General features: G+C 35.8%; 1 protein-coding gene across 8 annotated transcripts in view; it reads left to right on the top strand.

Annotated features, from left to right (window-relative positions):
- The window catches only part of RAPGEF6 (Rap guanine nucleotide exchange factor 6), a 197,873-nt gene that overhangs the window by 9,027 nt on the left and 163,450 nt on the right, over positions 1-25,396 (top strand). For 5 of the 8 annotated variants that reach the window (XR_012505623.1, XM_045507759.2, XM_045507758.2 and 2 more), the window contains exons 2-4: positions 12,894-12,964; positions 14,098-14,154; positions 18,240-18,323. Coding sequence is in view for 6 of the 8 variants with exons in the window: in XM_045507759.2 (XP_045363715.2) it covers positions 12,894-12,964; positions 14,098-14,154; positions 18,240-18,323 (212 nt within the window). In the remaining 2 variants the exon portion in view is untranslated. Of the gene's footprint in view, positions 1-12,893; positions 12,965-14,097; positions 14,155-18,239; positions 18,324-21,183; positions 21,326-25,396 lie in introns of those variants that run through there. The other 3 variants (XM_074360609.1, XM_074360608.1, XM_074360610.1) reach the window with 3 other exon arrangements.

Genomic DNA, 25,396 nt, shown 5'->3' with positions numbered 1-25,396 from the left:
ATGGAGGCATAAGCAGTCCCTATTTGATGTTCTCCACTACTCAACATTCTCTACTACTTTGCCATAAACTGAAACTTTGGCAGCTGTAGTGCTTCAGATTTTGACATATGGCAGAAACAGTGGGGTTCATTGGACAGGACATTTAACATAGTAGAAGTAACAGCACTGCCTAGCATGTGTTGGTGAAAATGCACATGCACACACACATGCACACACACACACCATTCCCGAAAATACACACACACATACACACACACACCCCATTCCCCAAAATACTTTTATCTGGTGGGGTCAAGAGCTAGTGAAATGGGTTGCATACCGATAAAGGAACTGAGCTCCACAGAGGTAAACTATCTTGCTCAAGGTCATATGATTCATCAATGACTTCCTCAATCCTATAGCACCCCACTGCTTTCTGTTTATCAGGGCAGTCAACTTTAGGTTCTATCTTAAGCTTTGAACTTTTGTTTCTTTACTGACATGTATATAGAAGCCTAATATTTTCCTAAATAAATGCCTCTTGTTTAATCTTGCTTGTACTAGATGAAGTGCTTTGAAGTGCCTGAGTCAATTTAATGGAAGTTTATAATTCTCAAGTTTTATGTAGAATGAGAAAAGGTCTGCTTGACATGTGATTTCTTATACCATTTTGTTTTGTAACTGTTATTTTCAGAGGATGGTAGCCTATTTTAGTTTGGTTTCCTTAAAGTATTTAACTAATATAAAAAGGCTTCATCACAGTAGATTTTTTAGAAAAGAGTTTTTATAACTGTCACAAGTGCCAGCTGAAGTTTAGATTTTTTATGAGCCCCTTAAATGACTGAGACAGAGTTGAAAGTATACTTTTTCTGTGGAAGACTGCCTAATGTGTATTTACGTGGTAAACATTTTTAAAGCACTGTTTTTAAGTGCCAGGAATAAAAGATTAAAGTTCTTTCATTAGGGGAGCAAATAGGCAAGTACACAGAGAATTAAAATGCAGCCTGGTGTAGTACTGTGGTAATTGGAAATACCAGGTCCTCGGAAGTTTGTATAAGATCTGTTGGGAATGAGGAGTAAAGGGTAGGAAGGTGTCATTCACATTGTTTTAGAAAAGGGAACCCTGACTTGAGTATAGATTAGGACATGTACAAGTTAGGTGAAGAAGGGACTATATGTATTTGCTGAAAAGGGAACAGCATTAGCCAAGGCCACAAGATGAGCTAGGCATGAACATGCAAGATGTCTGAGTAGCTGGAACACTGGGACAAGAGTAAATAGTACAATAGATGAGGCTGGAGGCATGGTCAGGATCTAGAACATAAAGGACTTTGTTCTCCTTGTTAAGGAGTTTGCATTTTCTTTTTAGAAAGACCTTTCTGGCAGCACTCTGAAGAATGGATTACACAGGGTCCAGCCTAGAGGCAAGAAGGCCATTTTCTGTTACACAGTGAGAAATAATGAATCCCTAAATTACTTCAGTTAAGAGGATGAACAGAGATGTTTAGAAAGTAGAATTGACAGATTTCTTGCTAGAGCTGTTGAAAGTGAGTACTATTTACCTAAATCAGGGAACCTAGGAGTAAGACACAGCTAGGGGTAGAGATAATCAGTTTAGCTTTGAATATGTTGCACTTGAGATGCTGATGGGTCACTCAGGTGAAAGTGTAGGTTGTTTATTTCTTCTACATTTACTAGCTGGTATTCGGTATAGAAGAACTTTCCCCTTTCCTCTCTTTTCTTTCTCTAAAAAAAAATCAATGTGGATTCAAAGATTATTTTTGTATTTTTTAATATTGTCATTATTCTTTTTGATTATTAGATTGCCCCAAATTTAGCCAGTGGGATGTCTTTCAAAGTCAGCTCCTGTGTTCTCTTGGCATGACCTCATTAGTCTTTACAAATACTTTGTGGTTCAAGAAGATGTTCCAGGCTTATACTTTCCTTGCCCTAGTACTGAAGTCAGCCATTTATCTATAGAACTCTGGTTCCTTTTAGTGGAAAGTGGTATTTAGAATTCACAATCTGGGCTCTTGGCTTTGGGTGTGGTAACTGTTATATAGCTCTTTACTGCCATTTTGTAGAATAGATTTACAAGGATGAGGAAACCAATGGAATGGAATTCTATCTTTAATGTATGGGCTTTTAACTTGGAGATATTGTTGAAAATCTTTAAAATAGCTTTAATAGTCTGCTGAATATAACTTAACTCTTGTTTTGTAACTTTACAATACAAACATATAAAACATAATACTAACATTTATTAACTTTTACCAAGTGATAGTGTCTGTGCTGCACACTTAATAGGCATTATTTTATTTTATGTTCAAAAGGAAGTAATTTATCATTCCTTTTGTACAAAAAGTAAAAATTAAGGAAAATTCTTAAAAATTAATAAAAAATTTTAAAAATTAATAAAAATTAAGGAAAAATTAGTAACTGATAAAGGCAGACTTTGAGCCATGGCTGTCTCCAGTGTGCAAGTTTTTAACCACATTGTTAGGCTAAAGGCAACCCAACAATGATTTGGAGAAGATTCTTTATCATAAATTTTCATCATAGAACCACAAGTGCAGAATATGTGTATCTTGGAATTGAATCTGTACTGACTTGAGAGATTTTTTATTGTTAAAATTCCTAGGACAATAAGTAAAATACCATGATTTATGAGTGTTTCAGATAATTGATGTTGTATTGAAAGTTGAACATGATAACTTAAGCATATCATAGATAAAAATTTCACTAGTTTCAGACTTTGAGAACCAGAACAATTCAGAATTGCTCCAAGCATCCCAATTTGAGTTTTCCAAGTTTTGGTTGTGTTTCTCAGCATGTGTAGAACAGCAGTCTGCAGAATTGAGAGGTGAAGTTGCTTTGAGCAGCACACTACTGGGTACAACATTGAGGAAGAGAATAGAAATCCCAATTTGCTTGATTAGATGTGTGTACTTAACATAATCATTAATTCCTCATACATACAGAGCTGCAAATATTAATTTAATATTTCATTTAACAGTGAAATTGAAAAGCCGTAGAATATACCTAAAATGAGTGCAGTAGGTATGGATTGTTTGAAGGACAATTTGTAGGTGTTCTCACCCACCTCTGCTTGCCCACTTTCACTTATGTTGACTGGCTGAGAGGGTATAGATGATCAATTTTAGGAAATACTGAATCATCACCACTTCCTCACTTTTTTTTTTTTTTTTTTTTTTTGCTGAAGTGGAACTTATTATTTTATTCCCTAATCCTGATTTGGTGTGTGTTCTTCTAATACCCCTGGATAATTTTGGCAGTATTTTATTGCAGTTACAGTAAGTGGTTGGCTGATTTAGGTGTTACTGATCTGGAATGTCATGACTTCTAGTTTTTCCATCGTCCTCGTGACTTCCCTCTTTCACGCTGAATAGAGAAGCTTTCAGGTGCACACTGTAAATAATTAACATTGCTTTGAATATAGCATTTAAATTTTTTACTACTGAGAAATATCTTTAAGACTTCCAACCTGTGTGTGTCAGGCTTGTTTGTTTGAGCACTGTATAATGGCTTTTACCTATCTTGGACATATCAAGAGCCTACTAGACAGTATGGTACCTTAAGCATGTCTCAGAGATAGTTTGTATAGAAACTGCAAGAAACTCCTTTCTGAGACCATCATTACACAGTCAACAACTATTTGCTGTTGTTGTAAGCCAAATGCCATAACCACCCACATCATATAAGAGATTTAATCAGTTTGCTACTACAATCATACTTTGTTGTGGGAGATTATTTTCTGTCCTTTCATAAATGCTGGGCATCTTGTGACTGTCAAACAAGGTGTACTGGAAGGAACAGGATTTACTAGATGTCGCAGTGCTTGTGTTCTTCCTCATTAATAAGTTATCAGCCAAATAACCCAGCCTGGCATAGATCCTGCCTATAAACCACTTGTTCTAAACTTCAGTATGCATCAAAATCACCTGTAAGACTTGCTAAACAGCAGAAGGCCATGCCCTACTCCCAGAGATTCTGATTTACTAGGTCTGGGATGGAGTGTGAGTATTTGCATTTTTACCAAGTTCCCAAGTGATGCTGATGCTGCTAGTATCAGGGCCTCTCAAAAGTTGTTACTTACAGCAGGAGAACCCAATTCTGGCCAATTTAAAGAAAAGGAATTTATTATAAGGATAGTAGGTAGCTACAGAATTGCTGGGAGTGCTGGAGAAGTAGACTTGGGACTAGTAGCAGCCATGATCCATACTTCTTACCACATAATTGGTAAGGATACTACCGCTGCTACCTAGCACTGGACCCAATGGATGGCGCAGCTTGCAGTGATGACCACCTGTTCTGTACAGTGCATATGTTGACATACCCTGCTACTACCACTAGCTGCCAAAGTGGATTCTGTATAGTATCTGCTTGCTATCACTGGATTAAAAATCTGGGACAGATGTATCTGATTGGTAATGCTTGAATCATTTGTTCATGCCCTAGTTTTACGGAAAGTTGGAAAAGTGAAAATCTGGTGTGTTCAGTTTCCATCAAAACTCATTAGTTGAGTTATTCCCCAAAGAGGAGTTCATTCATGGCTTGACTTCTCTGGTAGATATTTTTGACCAAATGCATTAGGAGTTGACAGAATATTGCCTGGGGGCCAAATTAGCTTACTAGGTATTTTGTAAATAAAGTTTTGCTGGAATGTATCCACATTTTTTTTGGTTGTTTTCATGCTACAAAGGCAAAGTGAATTAGTGGTTGTGACAAAAACCGTGTGGCTTAAAAAACCTAGGATATTTATTTTCTGACCCTTATAGAAAAAGCTTGCCGATCCCTGGTAGGACTGATGCTCAGACTTGTATTCAAGTCCCTGTGGTCACCATTTATAGATGCTGTTGGAGAACTACCTGTTTATAAAATGACCACACTGTCCCTTGGAAATAGGATTGAAGACAAATAATGGGACAAATTTTCAGATATTTGAAGAAGGGCTTTTAGAATCTAGAGTTCCTAAACTCTGTCATCCTCTCTTCAGGCAGAAAACTGGTGAGCCACATTCATATTTTAAAACTTAGGAATTACATTCTTACTTAGACTTTGAAAAGTGAATTCCTAATTCTTTGTTAACTATTTGTAGCATCATTAATGATGTACCAAAGATGTCTTCTGACTTGAAGACAGAGTAAATTAGGTGACATAATTCAGTCGAGAATCTTGGAAATTTCTGGGCTCCTTGACTCCAGCCTAGCTTCATTTGGCTTGTCAAGTTATGAAACTTCTAATTCTGTTTGCCATGATATAACCTTTGTTACAGTTTTCAGAACTTGTTTGCCACTAAAACAAGATTGTCTTGATGTCAAAATAACAAGCACATTTCCATAGGATAGGGATTTTGTGAGTATCTGGCCAGGTTATGATGACTCTTAACTCATGGGGTGGGGCTCCAGCAGCTGTGTTTGTAGTATGACCACACCTACTCTAGCCATTGTTTTGGAAGTCCTAGCTCATGTATTAAAACTAGGGAAAAAGAGAAAAAAGTGCATTCATAGATTGGAAAGGAAGAAATAATGCTGTTCTTATTCACAGAAGCTTATGTAACTGTATATGTAGAAAATCTAGAAGAATCTACAAATGAGATTTTTTAAGGTTTATAGTATACACGTTAAACTTATCACAATCAACCTTCAAGTGATATTAAACTATTTCACATATAAGAACCTTACAGTATACTTTCACTTTTACTTTCTGGCCTTTGTTCTATTGTTGTGATGCATTTCACTTGTGCATGTATAGTAAACCTCTTAATATGTTGTTGCTTTTGCTTTAAACAGTTAATTATCTTTTAAATAATTAGAAAAAATGATATTTACCTTTGTAGTTCCCAGTTTTCCTCATTCCTTTGTGTAGATCCAGATTTCCATATGGTATTGTCCTCTGTTATGAGGGACTTTTAACTTTTTTTTTTGAGCACCTCTCTGATGATTAATTGATTTGGCCTTTGTATATATGAAAAATATTTTGCCTTCCTTTTAAAAAGATATTTTGACTGGGAATAGTATTCTAGATTGATAGTTTTTTTTCCCCCATTTGTGACTTTAAAGATATTTCTACAGTATTATCTGGATTGCTTTGTTTCTGACTAAAAGTGTTTTGTGATTCTGATTATTCTCAGTGTGTAATTTATCTTCTTTCTCTAGCTGCTTTTATAATTTTTTCTATCATTTATAAGCAATTTGATTATTATATACTTTGCTGTTTATTTCATATTTCTTCTGCTTGAGTTTTGTTGAGCTTCATGGATGCATAAGTTTATAGTTTTTAATCAAATATGGAAGATTTTCCTGTATTCTTCAAAAAATCTTTTTTTGTTGTTCATCTTCCCCGCAGTGACTCCAGTTATGCTTTTGTTAGGCTGCCTGAAGTTGTTCCTCAGCTCACTGGTGCTCTCTTCAGATTTGCCTTTTCCCCCTGTGTTTTATTTATTTATTTATTTTAAAAATGAAAGTATAGCTGATTTACAATATTTTGTTAGTTTCAGGGGTACAACATAATGATCCATTATTTTTGTAGTTTATACTCCATTTAAAGTTATTAAAATATATTGGCTGTATTCCCTCTCCTGTATGTTACATCCTTTGTGTCTTTAGTAGTTTGTATCTCAATCCCCTGTCCCTATCTTGCCCCTTCATCCTCCTTCTTCCCACTGGTAACCACTAGTTTGTTCTCTATATCTGTGAGTCTCTCTCTGTTTTGTTATATTAATTTGCTTAGTTTAATTTTTAGTTTCCACATGTAAGTGATACAGTATTTATCTTTCACTGTCTGACTTATTTCACTAGGTATAATACCCTCCAGGTCCGTCCATGTTTTTCCAAATGGCAAAATTTCATTCTTTTTTTTTAAGGCTGAGTAGTATTCCATTGTGTCTATATGTATACACATACATAGATACACATTCCATATCTCCTTTATCCATTAATGTGTTGATGGACACTTAGGTTGCTTCCATATCTTGACTGTTGTTAATAATGCTGCTGTGAACATTGGGTGCATGTATCTCTTCAAATGAATGTTTTCATTTTCTTCAGATGTAGACCTAGGAGTGGTGTTGCTGGATCTTATGGTAGTTCTATTTTTGGTTTTTTGAGGAACCTCCATACTGTTTTCCATAGGGTCTGTGCCAGTTTACATTCCCTTTCCTTATTAGGGCTCCCTTTTCCCCACATTCTTGCCAGCATTTGTTATTTCTGGTCTTTTGGATGATAGCCATTCTGACTATGTGAGAGCAAGAAAATATATAATTGTTGTTTTGATTTGCATTTCTCTGATAATTAGCATTGTTGAGCATCTTTTCATTTGCCTGTTGGCCATCTGTTTATCTTTTTTGGAAAAACTTGTCCTTCATGTCTTCTTCCCTTTTTGTAATTGGGTTATTTGTTTCTTTGATAGTGAATTGTATGAGCTGTTTATGTTTTGGGTATTAACCCCTTGTGGGTCATATCATTGCAAGTATTTTCTCCAATTCAGTAGATTGTCTTTTCATTTTTGTCAGTGATTTCCTTTGCTGTGCAGAAGCTTTTATGTCTACTTAGGTCACATTTGTTTATTTTTTATTTTGTTTCCTTTACCATAGGAGACAGATTGAAAAAAATTATTGCTGTGATTTATGTGAAAGTGTGTTATGCTTATGTTCTCTTGTAGAAGTTTTATGGCTTCAGGTCTTTCATTTAGGTCTTTAATCCATTTTGAATTTATTCTTGTATATGGCCATAGGTATGTGGGTTTATTTCTCAGCTGTGTATTCCATTTCATTGATCTAGTTGTCCTTTTTTTTTTTTTTGAGCCAGTACCATACTGTTTTGATTACTCTAGCTTTGTAGTATAGTCCAGAGTTTGAGAGCATAATACCTCCAGCTTTGTTCTTTATTCCTCAAGATTGCTTTGGCTATTCAGGTTCTTTTGTGGTTCCATACAAATTTTAGAATTTTTTCAAGTTCTGTGAAAAATGTCATGGGTATTTTGATAGAGATTGCATTAAATTTGTAGATTGCTTTAAGTAGCTTTGATGTTTTAATAATACTGATTATTCCTGTCCATGAGCACAGGATATCTTTCCATTTCTTTATATCATCTTCATTTTCCTTTATCAGTGTTTTATAGTTTTCATCATATGAGTCTTTACCTCCTTGGTTAAGATTATTCCTAGATATTTCATTATTTTTCATGTGATTTCAAACAGGGTTGTTTTCTTGCTTTCTCTTTCTGATAGTTTTATTATTAGTGTATAAAAAGGCAATGAATTTCTGTATATTATTTTTATTTCCTGAAACCTTACTGAATTCAAGTATTCTAATAGTTTTTTGGTGGAGACTTTAGAGTTTTTTATAAAAAGTGTCATGTCATCTGTAAAGAGTGATAGTTGTACTTCTCCCTTCCAGTTGGATGCCTTTTATTTCTTTTTCTTGTCTGATTGCTATGGTTAGGACTTCCAATACTGTGTTAAACAGAAGTGGTGAGAGTGTGCATCCTTGTCCCAGGTATCCAAGGTGCTGGAGCAGAAGTCTTGGGGGTTTGTCTGAGCCATTCTGTTTCCTCTAAATCTGTGCTCTCCTCCTTTCCAGCATCGGCACCTTCACCTCAGAGGGGAGCAGTGCTGGAGCAAGAGAGGCCAGATCAGGCACTCAGCGTGGATTGAGGTGCATGTGACAGTAGTCCCAGCATACCAGAGTTCTAGACCATTCCTGATCTGCTGCCCCTATGAATGCCAGTAATGGTTATCCTCACCCCATTCAGATGTAGTACTGGGTCTGAGCTGGCTCTGTCTGCCACAACTACAAACTCTGTTTGACAGTGGCAGCCTTTACCCTTGTGGGGAGCTGAACCATGGGGCAAGAGAGGCTGAAGCAGCACTCAGCATGGGCCAGGGTGAGCACTGGGTGGTTGCAAGAAACCAGCTAGAGTCTCTGGCAATTTCAGTTGCTGCTTCTGCCTATTTTCGGGAGCATGTTCGTGCTCTTCACTAGCAGAGTCTAGATTTCTCACAGTTCCCCTACGGTCCCACTGGTTTTCAAACCAGCCAAGGGGACTTGTCTTCCTAGTGTTATACCCCAGGGCAGGATTTTCCAATATGTGGTTCAGACCCTCATTCTTCAGGGAGGATCTCTGAGCCCATGCAGTCCTCCTCCTTTCTGTGTCCCCTCCTCGGGGCACAGGTCCTAGCATGATTGCTTCTCCTCCCATCTTACCAGACTCCATGTGGATCTTTCTTTACAGTCTTGTTTGCATAAGAGTCTTTCTGCCAGTCTCCAGTTTGTTTTCAGTGAGAATTGGTTCACACATAGATGTATTTTTGATGTGTTTGTGGGGGTGGTGAGCTCAGCATCCTCCTACTCCACAGTCTTGATCTCCTCCCCTCCATTTCTTCCACAATGTATTTTATCGCATTCAGTTTATTTTACATTTCAGATATTTTTGTTTTCACCTCTGGAATTTTTTTAATGTCCCTTTTTATATGGTTAATTTTCAAACATAAGGAACATAGCTTTAATAAGTTTTAAATGTCTTTTCTGTATTAATTCTGTTAGCTGATAATTCCTGACTTGGTTTTGATTGATTTGTTTCCTCATTATGGCTCATTTTTTCCTGCTTCTATGCATGACTGGTAATTTTTGATGGAATACCAGAGATTGTGAATTTTACCTGTTTATGAGCTGGGTATTTTTCATCTGTAAATATTCTTCTGAGACACAGTTAAATAACATGGAAATGATTTGATCCTTGTGGTCTGTTTTTTGAGCTGTGTACGTAGCACCAGAGTAGCATTTAGTGCAGCTTTAATTTTGCCCCAGTACTGAATCCAGAGCCTTCTGAGTACTCTACTAAACGCACTGTGAATTATGAGATTTTCTATTCTCCCTCGTGCCGGCAGGAACTCTTCCTGTCCTTGTGTGGGTTTGGGGTATTGTTCCCTCTAGTCCGGGAATTTTAAACCTCAGAATTGTTTACATTTTGGCCCAGAGAGTTCTTTATTCTGGGGCCTTGTCCTGTGTATCTGTTTAGCAGCATCTCTGGCTTATAGTCACTTGTTGCTGGTAGCACCCTCCCCTCCAAAAATTGTGACAACTGCATGTCTCCAGACATCACTATGTCAATCCTGGGGTAAAATCAGCCCTGGTTGAGGACTACTACTCTAATCTTCTCAGATGGTTTTTTTCCCTGGCTTTAGATATTTCTTCATGTGCATGGCATGATCAGCATTCAGCCTAAGACTCAAGTAAGACCATCTGTAGATTTTCAGAACATAGTTTCTTTCTGTGTAGTGTGTGCTTTCTCTTTCCTGCTCTGCAAACTCTGGCTACCTTCTTTTCCCCAGATGGTCAGCTCCTTCTCAACTCAAGATACTACCTGGCAGTAAAACGTGATAATCATTTGAATCACCTAGTTTGTTCCCCTTGTCTCAAATGTCATTATCTTTTTTTCCTGATGTCTTACCTTTTGAAAAATGTTTCATATATTTATTATGTTTTTTAGTTGTTTTAGGTGGAAGGTAAGTCCAATCCCACTTACTCCATCTTGTCTGAAAGCTGAAGTCTCTCAACAGTGTTTTACTTTTTGTCTTATAATGTATCCCAAAGTGTTGGCCTTAAAGCCCTCATAGTTTCTCACTTTCTAGACTATGAGTGTGTTACCAAGGACTCCAGGGTACCAGCCACCTCTTTCTCATTCTTTTGTTCATTCTGTGGATTCAGCAAGGTATGTATGTAATGGGTCAGGTGGTCTAGATGTCTTCAGTTTATGACAGAGACTGAGAGTTAAAATAGCCCTTAGGCAAAACCGTAAGTTTACATTGTCCTATGAGAATGCAACTTGTATCTTGTTCTCTTTCATAAATGAATTAGAAAAGAATGCATTCACCAGAGGCTTAATTAATCAGTTCGAGTAACAATATTATGTCTGCAACTGCTACTGTGCCCAGGGCTAAAATTTGGTTAAGCATGTGGCAATCTTTAGTCATTTTTTAGGATCCATCTGTTTTCTGCAGATGATATGTGATAAGGACTGTCAACCCTGTATACTTTCAAGTCCTTACTGGTGGCACTAGTCTTTGCTATTTTTTGCTCCTCTTGGAGCAATACTGTCTTATTTACTCTCTTGTTCTGGAGAATAGAGCAATTTCACAGGTTTCCACTTGGCTTTTCCCACTGTGACCGCTTTTACCACAAAACTCTTGGATCCTTTGTGGTGGTGGTTCTAACTGCCAGGTATTTAAATTCTAGTTATGAACTCGTTAAGAGGAAAGAGACTCTTAGGTGGGTCTGCAGGCTCAGTGAGCTCACTATGAGCCAGATTTTGCTAGGACTCTATTTACTACCTCAGTTCAGAGGGTTTTGGCTAGGATTTTGTTTCTTTGCCTTACAGAACCTCACTAGGGTCATTCTCTTAGTTCCATTCATCTGGTAGCTGGTGTGGTCTAAGAAGGCATCACTTCCATATCTGGAGCCTTGGTGCTGTTCCATGTGGCCTTTCTCTCTGTGATGCTATGTTGGACTTCCTCACAACATTGGTGTGTCTCAGGGAGTTTGAATCTTAGAAGGTAAATAGCTTCACTTCTGCCACATTCTTTGGGTCAGAAAAAATTACAGGACCAACCCAGATCCATGAGGGGGCACCTAGATTCCTGAGGTGACAGGGAGTTTTTGCTGAGGGAGTGACATGGTCCCATTGACAGTATATGGGATAAAAAATATCATTGTAGCCCTCTTAGGGAATACAGTTAGCCGTATCACTGTTTCATCTGCTGTCTTACAGAATTTTATAGACCTGTCTTAGATCTGTGGACTCTTGCTGTGGTTTCCTCTTTTAATCTATCCATCCCTTTATATACTTAAAAATCTTTTTTGCTGTTATTTTAGTAAGAATTTAGCAGAGATATGTGTGGTCTTGAATCCATCACTGGTAGCTGTAATCTTTTGAGTCAGAAATTACTGCTGTTTTTCTTACTGCCTCCTGGTTGTCTTAGTAGCATGTTGGGAAAAAAAGTTGTCTTGGGTGTCTTCTTTTTCTCTGTGTCATTTGATAATTTCTCTTGGCTAGTTATATATCAAAGAGGGAGGGTAGTGTTTTGGAGCCCTAGTTTAGACGTTATTTCTTATAAGAAAATAAAGTACATTTTATGTAGAGAATTTAAGCTTCTTTCTAATCACCATGCACCAAGATTCTGTGGTAAAATACTCTTTTCTGTAAGGAATGTGGACTGCTCCTACATTCTCCTTTTGCTATGCCACTATTCTTAGCCAAGTTTATACTGTATTAATATACTATATTAACCTGTTTTTTTTAATGCATAATTATCTGAACGAGGGCTAGAGAAAGATTCCCTACCTTTTTCAGAGAGTAAACAGTCGGATTCTCATTGGACTTCTGTTTGGTTTAGTGATAGATTAATATCACCTTGAGTTTCTTGAAAGATTTTTTTTAGAAAGTCCTATTTTAAGAGGAATCTTGACAGACTGAGTTATCTTCAGAGGAGGTCAGCTAGGATGCTTATAGATGTAGAACATACAGTTTTTGAGACTATGTTATCCAGAGAGGAGAGAAAAACTTAAAATATGATACTGTTTTAGGATACTTAGAGAAGAAAGAAAAGTTACATCTGTTTAGAAGTGAAATAGACTTTCCTGTAAAATAATGAGTTTTTGATTTCTAGCATTGAGTAGAGGTCCTCAGCCATGCTGAAGAGAGGGGTTCCTGTGTGAGTTGAGGGAACTCTTCTCTATCTTTTCAGATCTCTTGTAATTCAGAGATTTTGTGACTAGTCCATAGTTAACAGTTGTGTCATTAATGGTTGTTTGCTTAAAATCAGAACTGTTGACTGTCATTATATTTTTTAAAGTACATTTGAAAAATAATCTAAAATATTTTCTACTCTACAGGACTTAAATACTATTTATTCTTATCTTCATGGAATGGAAATATTATCAAATCTCAGGGAACATCAGCTTAGGTAAGTGTGATGCTGTGTTTAAGAGCATATGCTAAGGAGTTCCTCAAATGAGTTTTGATAGATACTTGCAGGGGCCAGATGATTTGGGGGTTTTTGTAGGCTAAGCATAGAAATTGGCATTTTCTATCCCAGTTTTTCTTGGCCATGGGACCTTGAGCAAGTCTTAACATCTAAGCTGCAGTTTTGTCTTCTTTGGGAGTAATAAGATTTCCTTTGTTATAGCATTTTGAGGATTAAATGAGAAGATCTAAAGCAAGGCACAGTGCTCAGTATGTGCTAGCCAGTGAAAACAAAACTGTATTTTTTGTAGTTCCTATCGATATTTATTATGTCAGATACTTAAGATGCACATGGCATAATATAGTGTTGTATTAAAGTGGAAGGAGCAGCACTCTTGATTTGGTATAAGCTCCCATGAACAAGACCCATAAACTTTCTGCACCTCATTTTTCTATTCTGTAAAATGAGTTTTTTCTCCTGCTACTTTATATCGTTGTGATTATAGTTGTAAAAACTCTTTTTGAGTGCTGTAAAGCACTGTTGTAAGTTTTCATAATATTTTAATTAAAATGTGTTTTTCTTCCATGACCACTTTTTCTGACTGTTCTTAAAGTTTCTAGTTATGGACCAGATTGCTAAAATATAATTGTTGGGATTTATTATTTTCTGTTTTCTGTATAATTGAGATGTTAGTAAATGTTAAATAAGCATATCAAGAGGAAGAAAACTGAAAATTAGAGCAGTAGTAATAATAAAAATATTTTTTAAATGCAAGCAAATTTGTATCTATTCAACAGATTTTTGTGTCTTTGTGTGTATGCCCCGGCCTGTAACTGTTCTTTACCATAAGGATTCATTAGTGAATCAGACACATATGTATTCTTTTATAACAAAAAAGAACATTATTTAGTGTGAATTGACAGGTTATAGAATGTATATAAGAGTGTTATACTTGTTGCCCCTTAATATTCACTGCTACTTTTGAAAATAATTACTGCATTTAGTATGTATATTTTTAAGCTCTAGGGAAAAATTTAGTGGTAGATCTGATCATTTTCTGTTGTGATTATAACAATTTTGAAATAATTTAAGATAAAATCTTTAAATTTTTTATTTTTTAAAAAATGTGTTAGATTAATGTCTGCAAGAGCACGCTATGAGAGATACAGCGGCAATCAAGTTCTTTTTTGGTAAGTATTTCTATAATTTGCTTAATAATGTTTAAATTTGGATTTTAAGCATTGAAATTCATTTGATTCTGGAATAGTTTCTGTAGAGGAGATTGAAATACAGTCATAAACTGTGAAATATACATAGAGCTCACAAAAGATGTACAGTGTAACAGGTTTCATGAATATATACACCTGTATAACTACTACCCAGTGAATATGTAGAACATTTCAGCTCTTCAGAAGGCTCTTGTCACCTCTCTTGGAAAGGTAATCTAGTTCTAATGTCTATCATCATAGATTGGTTTTACTTCTTTTTGAATTTCATATAGACAAAAATCTTTTGGTCAGGCTTTTTTCACTTCACAAATGTCTGAGAGTCTTCTATGTTTTTGTATTCATTCTTTTTCATTGCTTTATAGTATGCAGTTACATGAAAATAACATAATTTGTTTATCCTTTGCACTATTAATTGATATTTGGGTTGTTGCCAGTTTTTTCCTATCATAAATAGTAAGTTTCTGAACATTTTGTTCATGTCTTTTTGTGTCCTTTGACTAATTCCTCTTAGGAATATTCCTAGGAATGAAAGGATTGAAAATGCATGTGCTCAAATTTAGGAGATTCTAACATTAATAGAATCTAACATACGTATTTCATTTTATTATCTCATTGTGATTTAATTTTTGTTTCCATGCTTACTAATGATAATAAATGATTTTCATGTTTCTGTAGGTTATTTGGATAGCTCCTTTATGAAATCCTGATTCAAATTTTTGACCATATTTTAGTTGGGTTGTCTTATTTCTATTGTTTTGTAGAAATGTTATGAATTTGAATCCAAGTCCTATGTTGGATACATAAGTTGCAAATACTTTCTGCCACTGTGTGGCTTGCTTTTTCATTCTATTAATGGCATGTTGTGAAGAAGAGAAATTTCTGATTTTCTCAGTTTTTCCCCTTGTGAACAGTGGTTCTTGTGTTTAAAATATTTTTGCCCTCTTCAAGATTATGAGGATATTCTTCTCTGTTTTTTCTTTCAGAAGTTTTGTCAGCAGTGCTCTCTTTTATTATATAGATTCAGCTGGTATAGAGGAATGGTGTTGACTTTAATGTTTCATTATGCATTGTATTTATCATTATATCTACAGTATTTACTGGATTCGTATGGTTAATAGCTATATATGTTTATTTGTTGATTCATTCACTAATTGCCTGCTATATGTTATACTTAGCCTGTTTATAGAATGGTGGGAAATCACAGGATATATCCTTATGACCTTGTGTAGTAGGGGAGAGAAAGTTAATTAAAATTGCTACGCAAATAGAAGTGCTATCAAAGAAATACATAGATTTATAGATAATTGGAACAGAATTTAGAGTCCAGATATAAACCCTTAGGTTTATAAACAGTTTCTGGAATTTTTTAAAAAATGGCTTTGTAGCTAAGATCTGCACACAATGTGGGTATAACACAACTGAAGATTAAAAAGGAGCCACCAGTGGACAGTTTATTTTTGATGAAGGTGCTAAAGCATTTCAATGGGAAAACAGTTTTTTCAACAAATGGTGCTGGGTTAATTGTGTATTTACATGTAAAAATGTTCATTTAGATCCTTATCTTACACACACACACATAAACTAATGAACTGTCAGTTTATACCAATTAGAATAGCTGCAGTTGTGGGGATGTGAAATGGGTAAAGGGGATGGATCACCTGTATGGTGATGGATGGAAACTATATTTTTGATAGCACACTACTGGGTATACAGAAGCAGAAATATAGCATTGTACATGTGAAACTTATGTAGTATGAACCAGTGTTACCTCAGTAAAAAATAAAAGAATGCTACAGTCAAAAAGGTAGCCAATAACAAGTGTTGATGAGGATTTGATGACATTTGGAATCCTAATATATTTGTGGTACAGATGCTAAATGGTATATATATTTAGCCACATTAGGAAACAGTTTGGCAGTTTCTTAAAATTTTACCATATGAGCCAGTAATTTTACTTTTACAAATTTACCCAGGGGAAATAAAAACCTATGTGCATACAGAGACTGTACACAAATGTTCTTAGTAGCACTGTTCATACTAGCCTAAAACTGGAAAAAATATAAATGTCCTGTGAATGGATAGAGAGAATGCCCTATATCTGCATAGTGGAATACTATTTGGCAGTAAAAAGGAATAAAGTACTGGTACACATTACAGCATGGACAAACCTTAAAAAATTAGGCTAAGTGGAAGAAGCAAGATAGAAACACAACATGTTATATGATTGTATTTAAATGAACTGTCCAGGAAAAACAAATCTGTAGAGACAGAGCAGATTGTTGGGGGTAGGGATTGACTGCAAACAAGGCATAAGAGTTCTCTTTGTGTTAATAGAAATGTTCTAAAACCGGATTGTGGTGATATTTGCACAGTTCTTTTCATAAATTTCATAAAAGTCATTGAATTGTGCACTTAAAATGGGTGAATTTATGGTATGTAATTACACCTCAATGAAGCTGTTGAAAAATTAGTGTTAAAGAGTTGTATAGATTTGTATCTGGCTAATCATAAACAGAAGAATTTTTAAAAATGAATGTGGAAATTAATTAAAGAGTTTAAAGTCAGGGATTGGTGGATTATTCTTAGATCATTTGCTTACAGAGAGAAGGGAGATAGCGTGGCCCCACATTAAAAGACTTTCACTTTCCTTGTGTACTTATCAGAGGCATTGCTCTGAGAGTGGAATTCTTTGCAAGATCTGAACAGTTTCTGATTCATGAGTGGGCATAGTTCTCTTGGTAGGAGTGAGCTTTAGGGTTTTTCTTGCATTAATAGGAGAATTTGACAACTTCATGACTGCTTTAGCCTAGTGAGATTAAAAATTGGAGGCTTGTGGTAGCATCCAGTCATAGCTTTCTTCTGTGTTAATTTTGGACAAAATTTCCCTTCATTGATTTTATTCCTTCATAAATTTATAAAAGTCCTGTTTTGAAAGAATAAGAAAGTGAAATTTCTAAACAAAGAACCTTAAGTAGGAGATATGTAGCCATTTGTATCTTCTCTCAGTGAATATGGACAGCATGTGGATACAAAGAACTTTGAAGTACGCAGTAGAAAGTTGGTAATGATTTTTCCTTCTCATCATAAGCAATAGGATTTACCCAGAAAACTCACCCTTGCTTGCTCTGTAGAATGGTATGCAGGCTTAGATTTCTGGATGGAAAATGATACTATTCATTGAGAACAGAGAATACTAGAAAAAAAACCAAACTTAAAGGAAATGATAATGATGTAGATTGTGAACACATTGAGGTTGAGTTGTCTGTTACATATACAAGCTGACATGTCAGATAGATAACCAGATACACAGTTCTTCAGTTCAGAGGAAACATTTGTTTTATAAATATTAGAATTATATACATATTGGAATTAATTGAATTTGTAGGCATAGTAAATTAAGATATTTAAGAGAAAGATGGAAAAGATTATATTATAAACACATCTAACAAGATTCTGGGGGTCTATTGGAGATTTAACTGAACTAAAGATGCTGGTGGACTTATGGACTTAAGTCATCTGATATTCTTTTATTGCTTAAATACATACAAAATGAAAGACTGGTTAGGCATTTTATTTATTTCTGTCAGAGTAAAATTTAAGAGAAATAAATAGATCATTATGATCCAAATTATAGTTGAAAGTGAAGACAGAACATTGATAAACTTGTGAATTCCAAACAGTGTTGTCTTTAATATATATTGAAGTTATCAGAAATAGAATTTTTTAATATTCACATGTAGTACAATATTTAAGTTAAACTTCATCAGATATGGTGATCCAGTACACAAAAATGAGGACTATGTAGTTAATGATATAAATTAATAAGGTAGAGCTAATAAACATATATTGCTGAACCCTGTGTCTTAAGATAGTGATTATATAAGATGTGAACATGATCTGTATGAAACCTTTGGAAACAGGCAGAACTTCCAAGGAGTGTTAGTTAATTTTTAATTTATCATATTATAGGATATTTTTCATGTTTTGTATTTTGTGTTGAATCTATATACATGTAAATGTGTGTATTTATTTACTCATTTAAACAGTTCAGAAACTGTTGCCAGATGTTGGTATATCCTGCTTTCTGGATCTGTGCTTATGAAAGACTCCATGGTCTTGCCTCCTTGCAGGTATGTTTACATTTGCTGCTTTGTGCATTTGGTAATTACAACTATTAATTTTATTTATTTCTTATGTTAAAACTATTTTATGTAGGTTGTGTGTTTTCTCTTAGTAGGTAATACATTTTATAAATGTCTTTGCTTTTTGGTACTATTGGAAATACTTGGCAGGAATCAACTGATATTCCATATTTCTGGGGGTATAATCTTTAGCACACACCATGATACATTACTGCTATTTGATGTTTAGTTGTATGTGAGATTTGATCTCATTTATCTGATGGGTTCATTGCTATGTTTTAGAGAGGTAATATATCTTAATAGTTAAGAAATTGGTTTTTGAAAGAGTAAGGCAGATGAGGGTAGAATCCTGATTTTATCAGTTACTAGTTTTATGACTTTGGATGAATTTTAGTCTTCTTGTGTGTAAAATGAGGATAATAAGAGTACCTACTTCAGTGTCTTTATGAGGTTTTAACAAGCTACTTACGGAGAGTTCTCAGTAGCAATTACAGAGTTGACATTCCTAGATCCAAACTGCATGAGTTCACGTCAGAAGTAGTTCTACTGCTTCTGGGGCAAGTTACTTAATCCCCTTGTATTTCAGTTTCCTCATTTGTAAAATAGGGGCAATAATAGAATCCATTCCATAAGCCAGTTTTGATAAATAAATAAGCTTATGTATATAAAGCTCTTAGATCAGTGCCTGGCTGTTATAAGTAATTGTCAATTATCACCATTAAGATAATTAGGTACAAAAAGAGAATAGTGGTTGAAAAGATGGTGAGATACCATATTCTTAGAAATTTTGATCTTTTAGCAATTCTTAAGATTTTCTGCCTTCAAATTATAATTTGATGACATAACAATGTAATTTTTTAGTGACTCTTTTCCAATAATGTTGAGAAGAGGTTTTTAGGCTTTTAAAACAAGACTTCCTATTGCAGCTGAATTAATTTAGTTGCAAAATGATTAAATTTGAGTACCAAGTTCCAGTCTACTCGATAGATGGTATGGGGCACCTCAGTTTTGATGCCATTTTTAAAGCCATGTCTTGAGCCTTGAAACTTTCCATCATCAGCCTTTGGTTAAATGAAGTCTGTGCTTCATGACTACAGAATAAAACATGTTATTGGCTGTTTTTACAAATAAAGTATATAATTCTTGGTTATTTAAGCATTTTGGCTATTGTTCCTTTCTCCTGTGTTTCTGAAACTCACTTTAATGATTTGTAATGAGTTAGTAGTTTACTCATTACAGAGAGACAGAATAACCTGGGTTGATAATGGTTACGGTTATGTTTTAGGAATCTTAGTATTCTTTGGAATATCTTCTGTTTTCTGCTGTTATGAACAGTCATGAATTTGTTGTAAGGACTTTATGTAGCTACTAACCAGCCATGATAATTTACCATTAGTCTGTGATCAAGACAATGAAGTTTATCTTTAAAATAATTGAAATGAATGAAAATTTTTTTAAACATCAGTCATGGTATGCTTTAATGTAACTGTCATGAACTTCACAGCAAACATGGTTATTAAAGAAGTTTATTTGTTATTTAATGAACAATTCCAGAATATTTGTATTTTGTGTTTGAGTGATACTTGTAATAGGTTGTTGTAGGGTGGTTGTTAGGATTAGATGAGTCAATAGCAATAAACTACCTAGAATAATAGTTAGCATATATTAAACATCAAATAATTTTTGGCTTCCGTTAATATTATTGTAGCATAATAGCATTAGGATATGATTATTACAATCAACAGAATATGAGTACTATGTATTATAGGAGAAGGAGCACTAATAGTGTTCCAGTTTATAAAAATAGAGCTTATTTCTGTAGATTTTAAGGTAATTATTACTCCCCATATCAGTGAGTCGAGAGAAACCACATAGTAATTTGAACAGGGACAGTTTTAAGAATTATTAACTATTTCAAGGAATTAGGTACTTAAAAGGATAAAAGAGCTAAGGGAGAATACCCAAGGAAGGAACAAACTTGAAAGAGGAACCCTCTCCCTAAAACTGAAATTCAGACCCTGTTGGAGAATAGTCCAATAGATAATGGAGAAGTTCACTTGGTTGCCCTGAACCAGAACTGTCCACAGTTGTTAGGTCAAGGCTGTCAGGAAGAGAACCTCTGACCAGGACTGATAAGCAGTAGAATTCCCCTACCTCGTGCTAGGGTGTAGCTGGGCCCTGAATCTGGAGATAGGACCTCCCTTTGCCTTAAACACACACACCCTGCAGAGCAAAGAACACTTTTCTACTGCAGTGTCCTTCTACTAGCACCCTTTACTGATAAAGCTTTAACATCTCCAGCTGAGCAAAGGAGAGTCTTGACTAAATCCAGATCCTTTATTACAAAGTATATTTTTTTAACATTTTTTATTGATTTATAATCATTTTACAATGTTGTGTCAAATTCCAGTGTTCAGCACAATTTTTCAGTTATTCATGGACATATACACACTCATTGTCACATTTTTTTCTCTGTGAGTTATCATAACATTTTATGTATATTTCCCTGTGCTATACAGTGTAGTCTATTCTACAATTTTGAAATCCCAGTCTATCCCTTCCCACCCTCCACCCCCCTGGTAACCACAAGTCTGTATTCTCTGTCTGTGACTCTATTTCTGTCCTTTATTTATGCTTTGTTTTTGTTTGTTTGTTTGTTTTTGTTTTTGTTTTTTAGATTCCACATATGAGCGATCTCATATGGTATTTTTCTTTCTCTTTCTGGCTTACTTCACTTAGAATGACGTTCTCCAGGAGCATCCATGTTGCTGCAAATGGCGTTATGTTGTCGGTTTTTATGGCTGAGTAGTATTCCATTGTATAAATATACCACTTCTTCTTTATCCAGTCACCTGTTGATGGACATTTAGGCTGTTTCCATGTTTTGGCTATTGTAAATAGTGCTGCTATGAACGTTGGGGTGCAGGTGTCATCCTGAAGTAGATTTCCTTCTGGATACAAGCCCAGGAGTGGGATTCCTGGGTCATATGGTAAGTCTATTCCTAGTCTTTTGAAGAATCTCCACACTGTTTTCCATAGTGGCTGCACCAAACTGCATTCCCACCAGCAGTGTAGGAGGGTTCCCCTTTCTCCACAGCCTCTCCAGCATTTGTCATTTGTGGATTTTTGAATGACGGCCATTCTGACTGGTGTGAGGTGATACCTCATTGTAGTTTTGATTTGCATTTCTCTGATAATTAGTGATACTGAGCATTTTTTCATGTGCTTTTTGATCATTTGTATGTCTTCCTTGGAGAATTGCTTGTTTAGGTCTTCTGCCCATTTTTGGATTGGGTTGTTTATTTTTTTCTTATTGAGTCGTATGAGCTGCTTATATATTCTGGAGATCAAGCCTTTGTCGGTTTCACTTGCAAAAATTTTCTCCCATTCCGTAGGTTTTCTTCTTGTTTTATTTCTGGTTTCCTTTGCTGTGCAGAAGCTTGTATACAAAGTATATTTGAAACTGAGAAATAATGCATTTGGATTTGAGCAGCACTAAATAACTGGTACTCCTTTGGTTACTTGGCTTCCATATGAATGAGTTGATATCTCTAGCTTCCTTTTTTCACTACTCATTCAGTAGTTCTGCCCTCAGCTAGAATTTCAGCTGTTCTGGGTTCTTCACCTGATGGTAGACGCAAAACCTTTATTTCTGAAGGGTCTTTACTTGTCTTACCGCCTCCCCCTTTTATTGCTGTAGTTTTCCGTTAACCTTTAACAGTGGACCATGGAAGTGCTGTAAGGGGCTTAAGAGAATCCCTGGTGCATCAGATGTAGTCCTCCTGGTCGCCATTGTATGCAGCAACTCAGTTTCTTCTTGGTGATTGGGCGTAATCTCTCAGACTAGTAGGATAACCCCTTTTCTTGCCTTTTGATTCAGTGGCCAGATGGAAGTCTCTAATTCAGTGGAACTATTGTGTTTCCTGGTAGAAGCAATCTTTTGGGCACTAAGACTCAAAACCAGCAGAGCTCAAAGTTTTAGGGAGGGGGAGCAAAAATTCTGTGAATGAGTTATTAGGTTTAACAATGAGAGGAGCCACTCCTATTTCCACACCTTGAATACCAGACCGATGTGTTCTGGTTATTGGGAGAGACAGAAACCTTTGCTGCAAAATGAATTCCTTGGTCAAAAATGATACTGTCTAGAATAGAGGCCATAGATAAGGTAGTTTGTGAGCCTGTGGATAGTGGTGCTGGCAGAAGCATTAGGTACAGGAAAGGCAGGTTATTTCCAGAATGTGTCTATTCCAGTAAGAACAAGTATCTGCCTCCTCCATGATAGAAAAAGTCCAATGTAAATAATCTGCTTCCAGGTGACTCAGTGGTTCCCTTGAGGAATGGTGCCATATCAGAGATTCAGTATTGGTCTCTGCTTTTGGCAGTCTAGGTACCCAGCAGTAACATTAGCAGTTGAGCCCCTGCATATTTTCCATCTCTGCCGCCATGGGCATTTCATTCATACGCCCATTGAACAAGTGCTGGAGTGGCTGGGGAAGGAGTTTGATTGACATCTGTAGAGCATGTCATTTTGTTTACCTCTGCAATGGATGCCCTTTGGTCATTCACACGGGACACAGACTATCTTCGAAGACTGTCCCATTCCACATACCTTTTCTCAGGCTTCCTTGTCACCAGTCTTCCAATCCTGTTCCTTACAAGTCTCTGGCCATTGAACCAAACCATTAGTAACTGCCCATGAATCTGTTTAGATCAGTAATTCTGGCCACCTCTCAATCCAGATAAAATGGACAGCCAAATGTACTACTTGAAGTTCTATTCTCTAGGAGGATTTTTCCTTCACCGCCTTCCTTTAGGGTCACTTTTGAGTGGGGCTGTCTACTTTTGGGTAATACCAGCATGTTGTGCCAACTCAACTGTGAAACAGGCTCAGGTTTCTTCTTCCTTAGTCCACTTGGTCGTAAGGAACTTCCCAGGTGGGCATAGGCACAAGCACAGATTGAGGTAGAGGGGACAGTGCATACACAACTGGTGTTGAAGCAGTCTGAGCTACCTGCTCATGCAGTTTATTCTGGACCTGGGTAAACTCAGTCTCCTATACACTATATTTATTTGATAATAGATTACTACTGCTCATGCCCAACCCTTAAGGCTAGGAATGTAGTTCATGGTGGGAAGTTCAGGCTACATAGTCACCTGAGGTCCCATGGTCAGGCATTCAGCAAGGACCAGTAGCAAGCCAGAAGTTGTTTCTCAAAAGTAGAATAGTTATTTGCAGAAGAGGGCATAGGTACTTCAGAAATCCTAGAGGTTTGCACTGTAATTCTCATGTTAATGATTTGAGATTCCTTAGAGCATCTCTGTTTGACATGAACACTAAATAATCAATCCATTGTTGAATATGCTGGATCATAAAGCCCAAGTGGTACAGTGCTTATACTGCACCCTGAATTTACTGGCAGCCTTACAGGCAACTCTGAAATTGGGTCACTCAGTATGGGTTACCTCTAGGATGCCAAACAACTAATCAAGAATTGTGCCTCTCTTTTTGTGCTAGATGTTGTGAGGTGCCTTGTATTTCACCTCCTAGGGGATATTTTGTCATGCCCCAAATCATGGAACTCCCAGAAATTTAACTGAGGGGGCAGGTCTTTGAGTTTTTATGAGGTTTATCTCCCAAACCCTAGTTTTGTATACATTATAATAAAGCATCTAAAGTACAACCTCTTATCTCTTAATGAAATTTTACATGTCATTTAAACTAGTAAACATTTTACAGTTTACTATAAACAAGGGAGATAGGGAATAAATCAAATCTGAAATGTAATTGTCTTTATTTTGAAATGAATCTGAATTTTTTCCCCTAGAATTCAGTTCTTTCTAGTTGTCACAGTAAATTTTCACTGTAGCTCAAGAAAGTATAGACATCATTACATGTGATTTTTAAATAAAATTATTGCTTGTATTCATTGAAACAATCATTTATGTAACAAATAAGCATAGATTGTCATCTCCATGGTATTAGGATGAAACAAGACTGAATTACCTTGGATTTGGATGACTGCTTTTGGGCTCTTACTGTGTGATGTGGAAAGAAAACTTCTGGGGAGGAAGTTGTGGAAATGGATTCTACAGATAAGCAGGATTAGCTAGGCAGAGGAGGAGAGAATAAGCATTTCAGTCAGAATATTTCAAGCACTGAGGCATTAATTCATTTAGAACACATTTATTGAGTGCCTGCATGTGTCAGGCACTCTGCTAGTCAGTGAGGTTGGAAATGGTTATAACCTTTCACTAACATCAGAAGTAATACCCTTTTTTTAAAAGATATAATTTTAAAAATAATTTTTGACTAAGTAATAAACTTGTACTATTTGGAAGTCAAAGTAATACAAGTTATACTTTAAATATTTCCACTTTTCTTATTATCCACACTATTCAGCTCATCTGCATAAAAAGCTAACGACTTCTGTTAATGCCTTGCATATCTTTCTAATATTTTAAATACATATGTAGACAAAAACAAATACTTATTTTTCCTATTTCTGACCCAAATAGGAACTTTTTTCTGTGACTTAAATGGGAAAAGTGCAGGTAACCTATATGTACATGTTAACAAGTTAATAATAAATTGAACATTTGACTAATCGCTGCTCAGATCAAGAAATTGACACTTGCCAGCACACTGGAAGCAGCCTGCTTGTCTTTTCTCATATCAACTCTCTTTCCCCTAGAGATCACATTTTCCTAAATTTTAATCAGTTTAGCCTGAGGATATGCACAGCTGAATGCTGTAGTTTGGTTTTTTACTTTTGAACTTAATATGAATGTAATCTTACAGTATTCTTTTATATATGTTTTCTATGGCTCAATGTTATGTTTATGAGGTGTGTCTATGTTGTTGCATATAGTTAGTTTGTTCTCATTAATGAGTATTTATTTCGTTGTTTGCATAGTTGAGGGCTATTATAAGTAAATCGGCTGTGAACATCTTTGTACATTAGATGCACTTGTTAACATTTCTGTAGGTGTACCTAGCAGAATATTGTTAGTTTACAGCATGTGCCTATTTTCAGCTTTAATTGTTCATTGCAAGTTGTATT

This window comes from Camelus bactrianus, chromosome 3 (genome assembly GCF_048773025.1).
Source record: "Camelus bactrianus isolate YW-2024 breed Bactrian camel chromosome 3, ASM4877302v1, whole genome shotgun sequence".
Taxonomy (NCBI): Eukaryota; Metazoa; Chordata; class Mammalia; order Artiodactyla; family Camelidae; genus Camelus; species Camelus bactrianus.
This window is presented reverse-complemented; position numbering and strand designations above follow the sequence as displayed.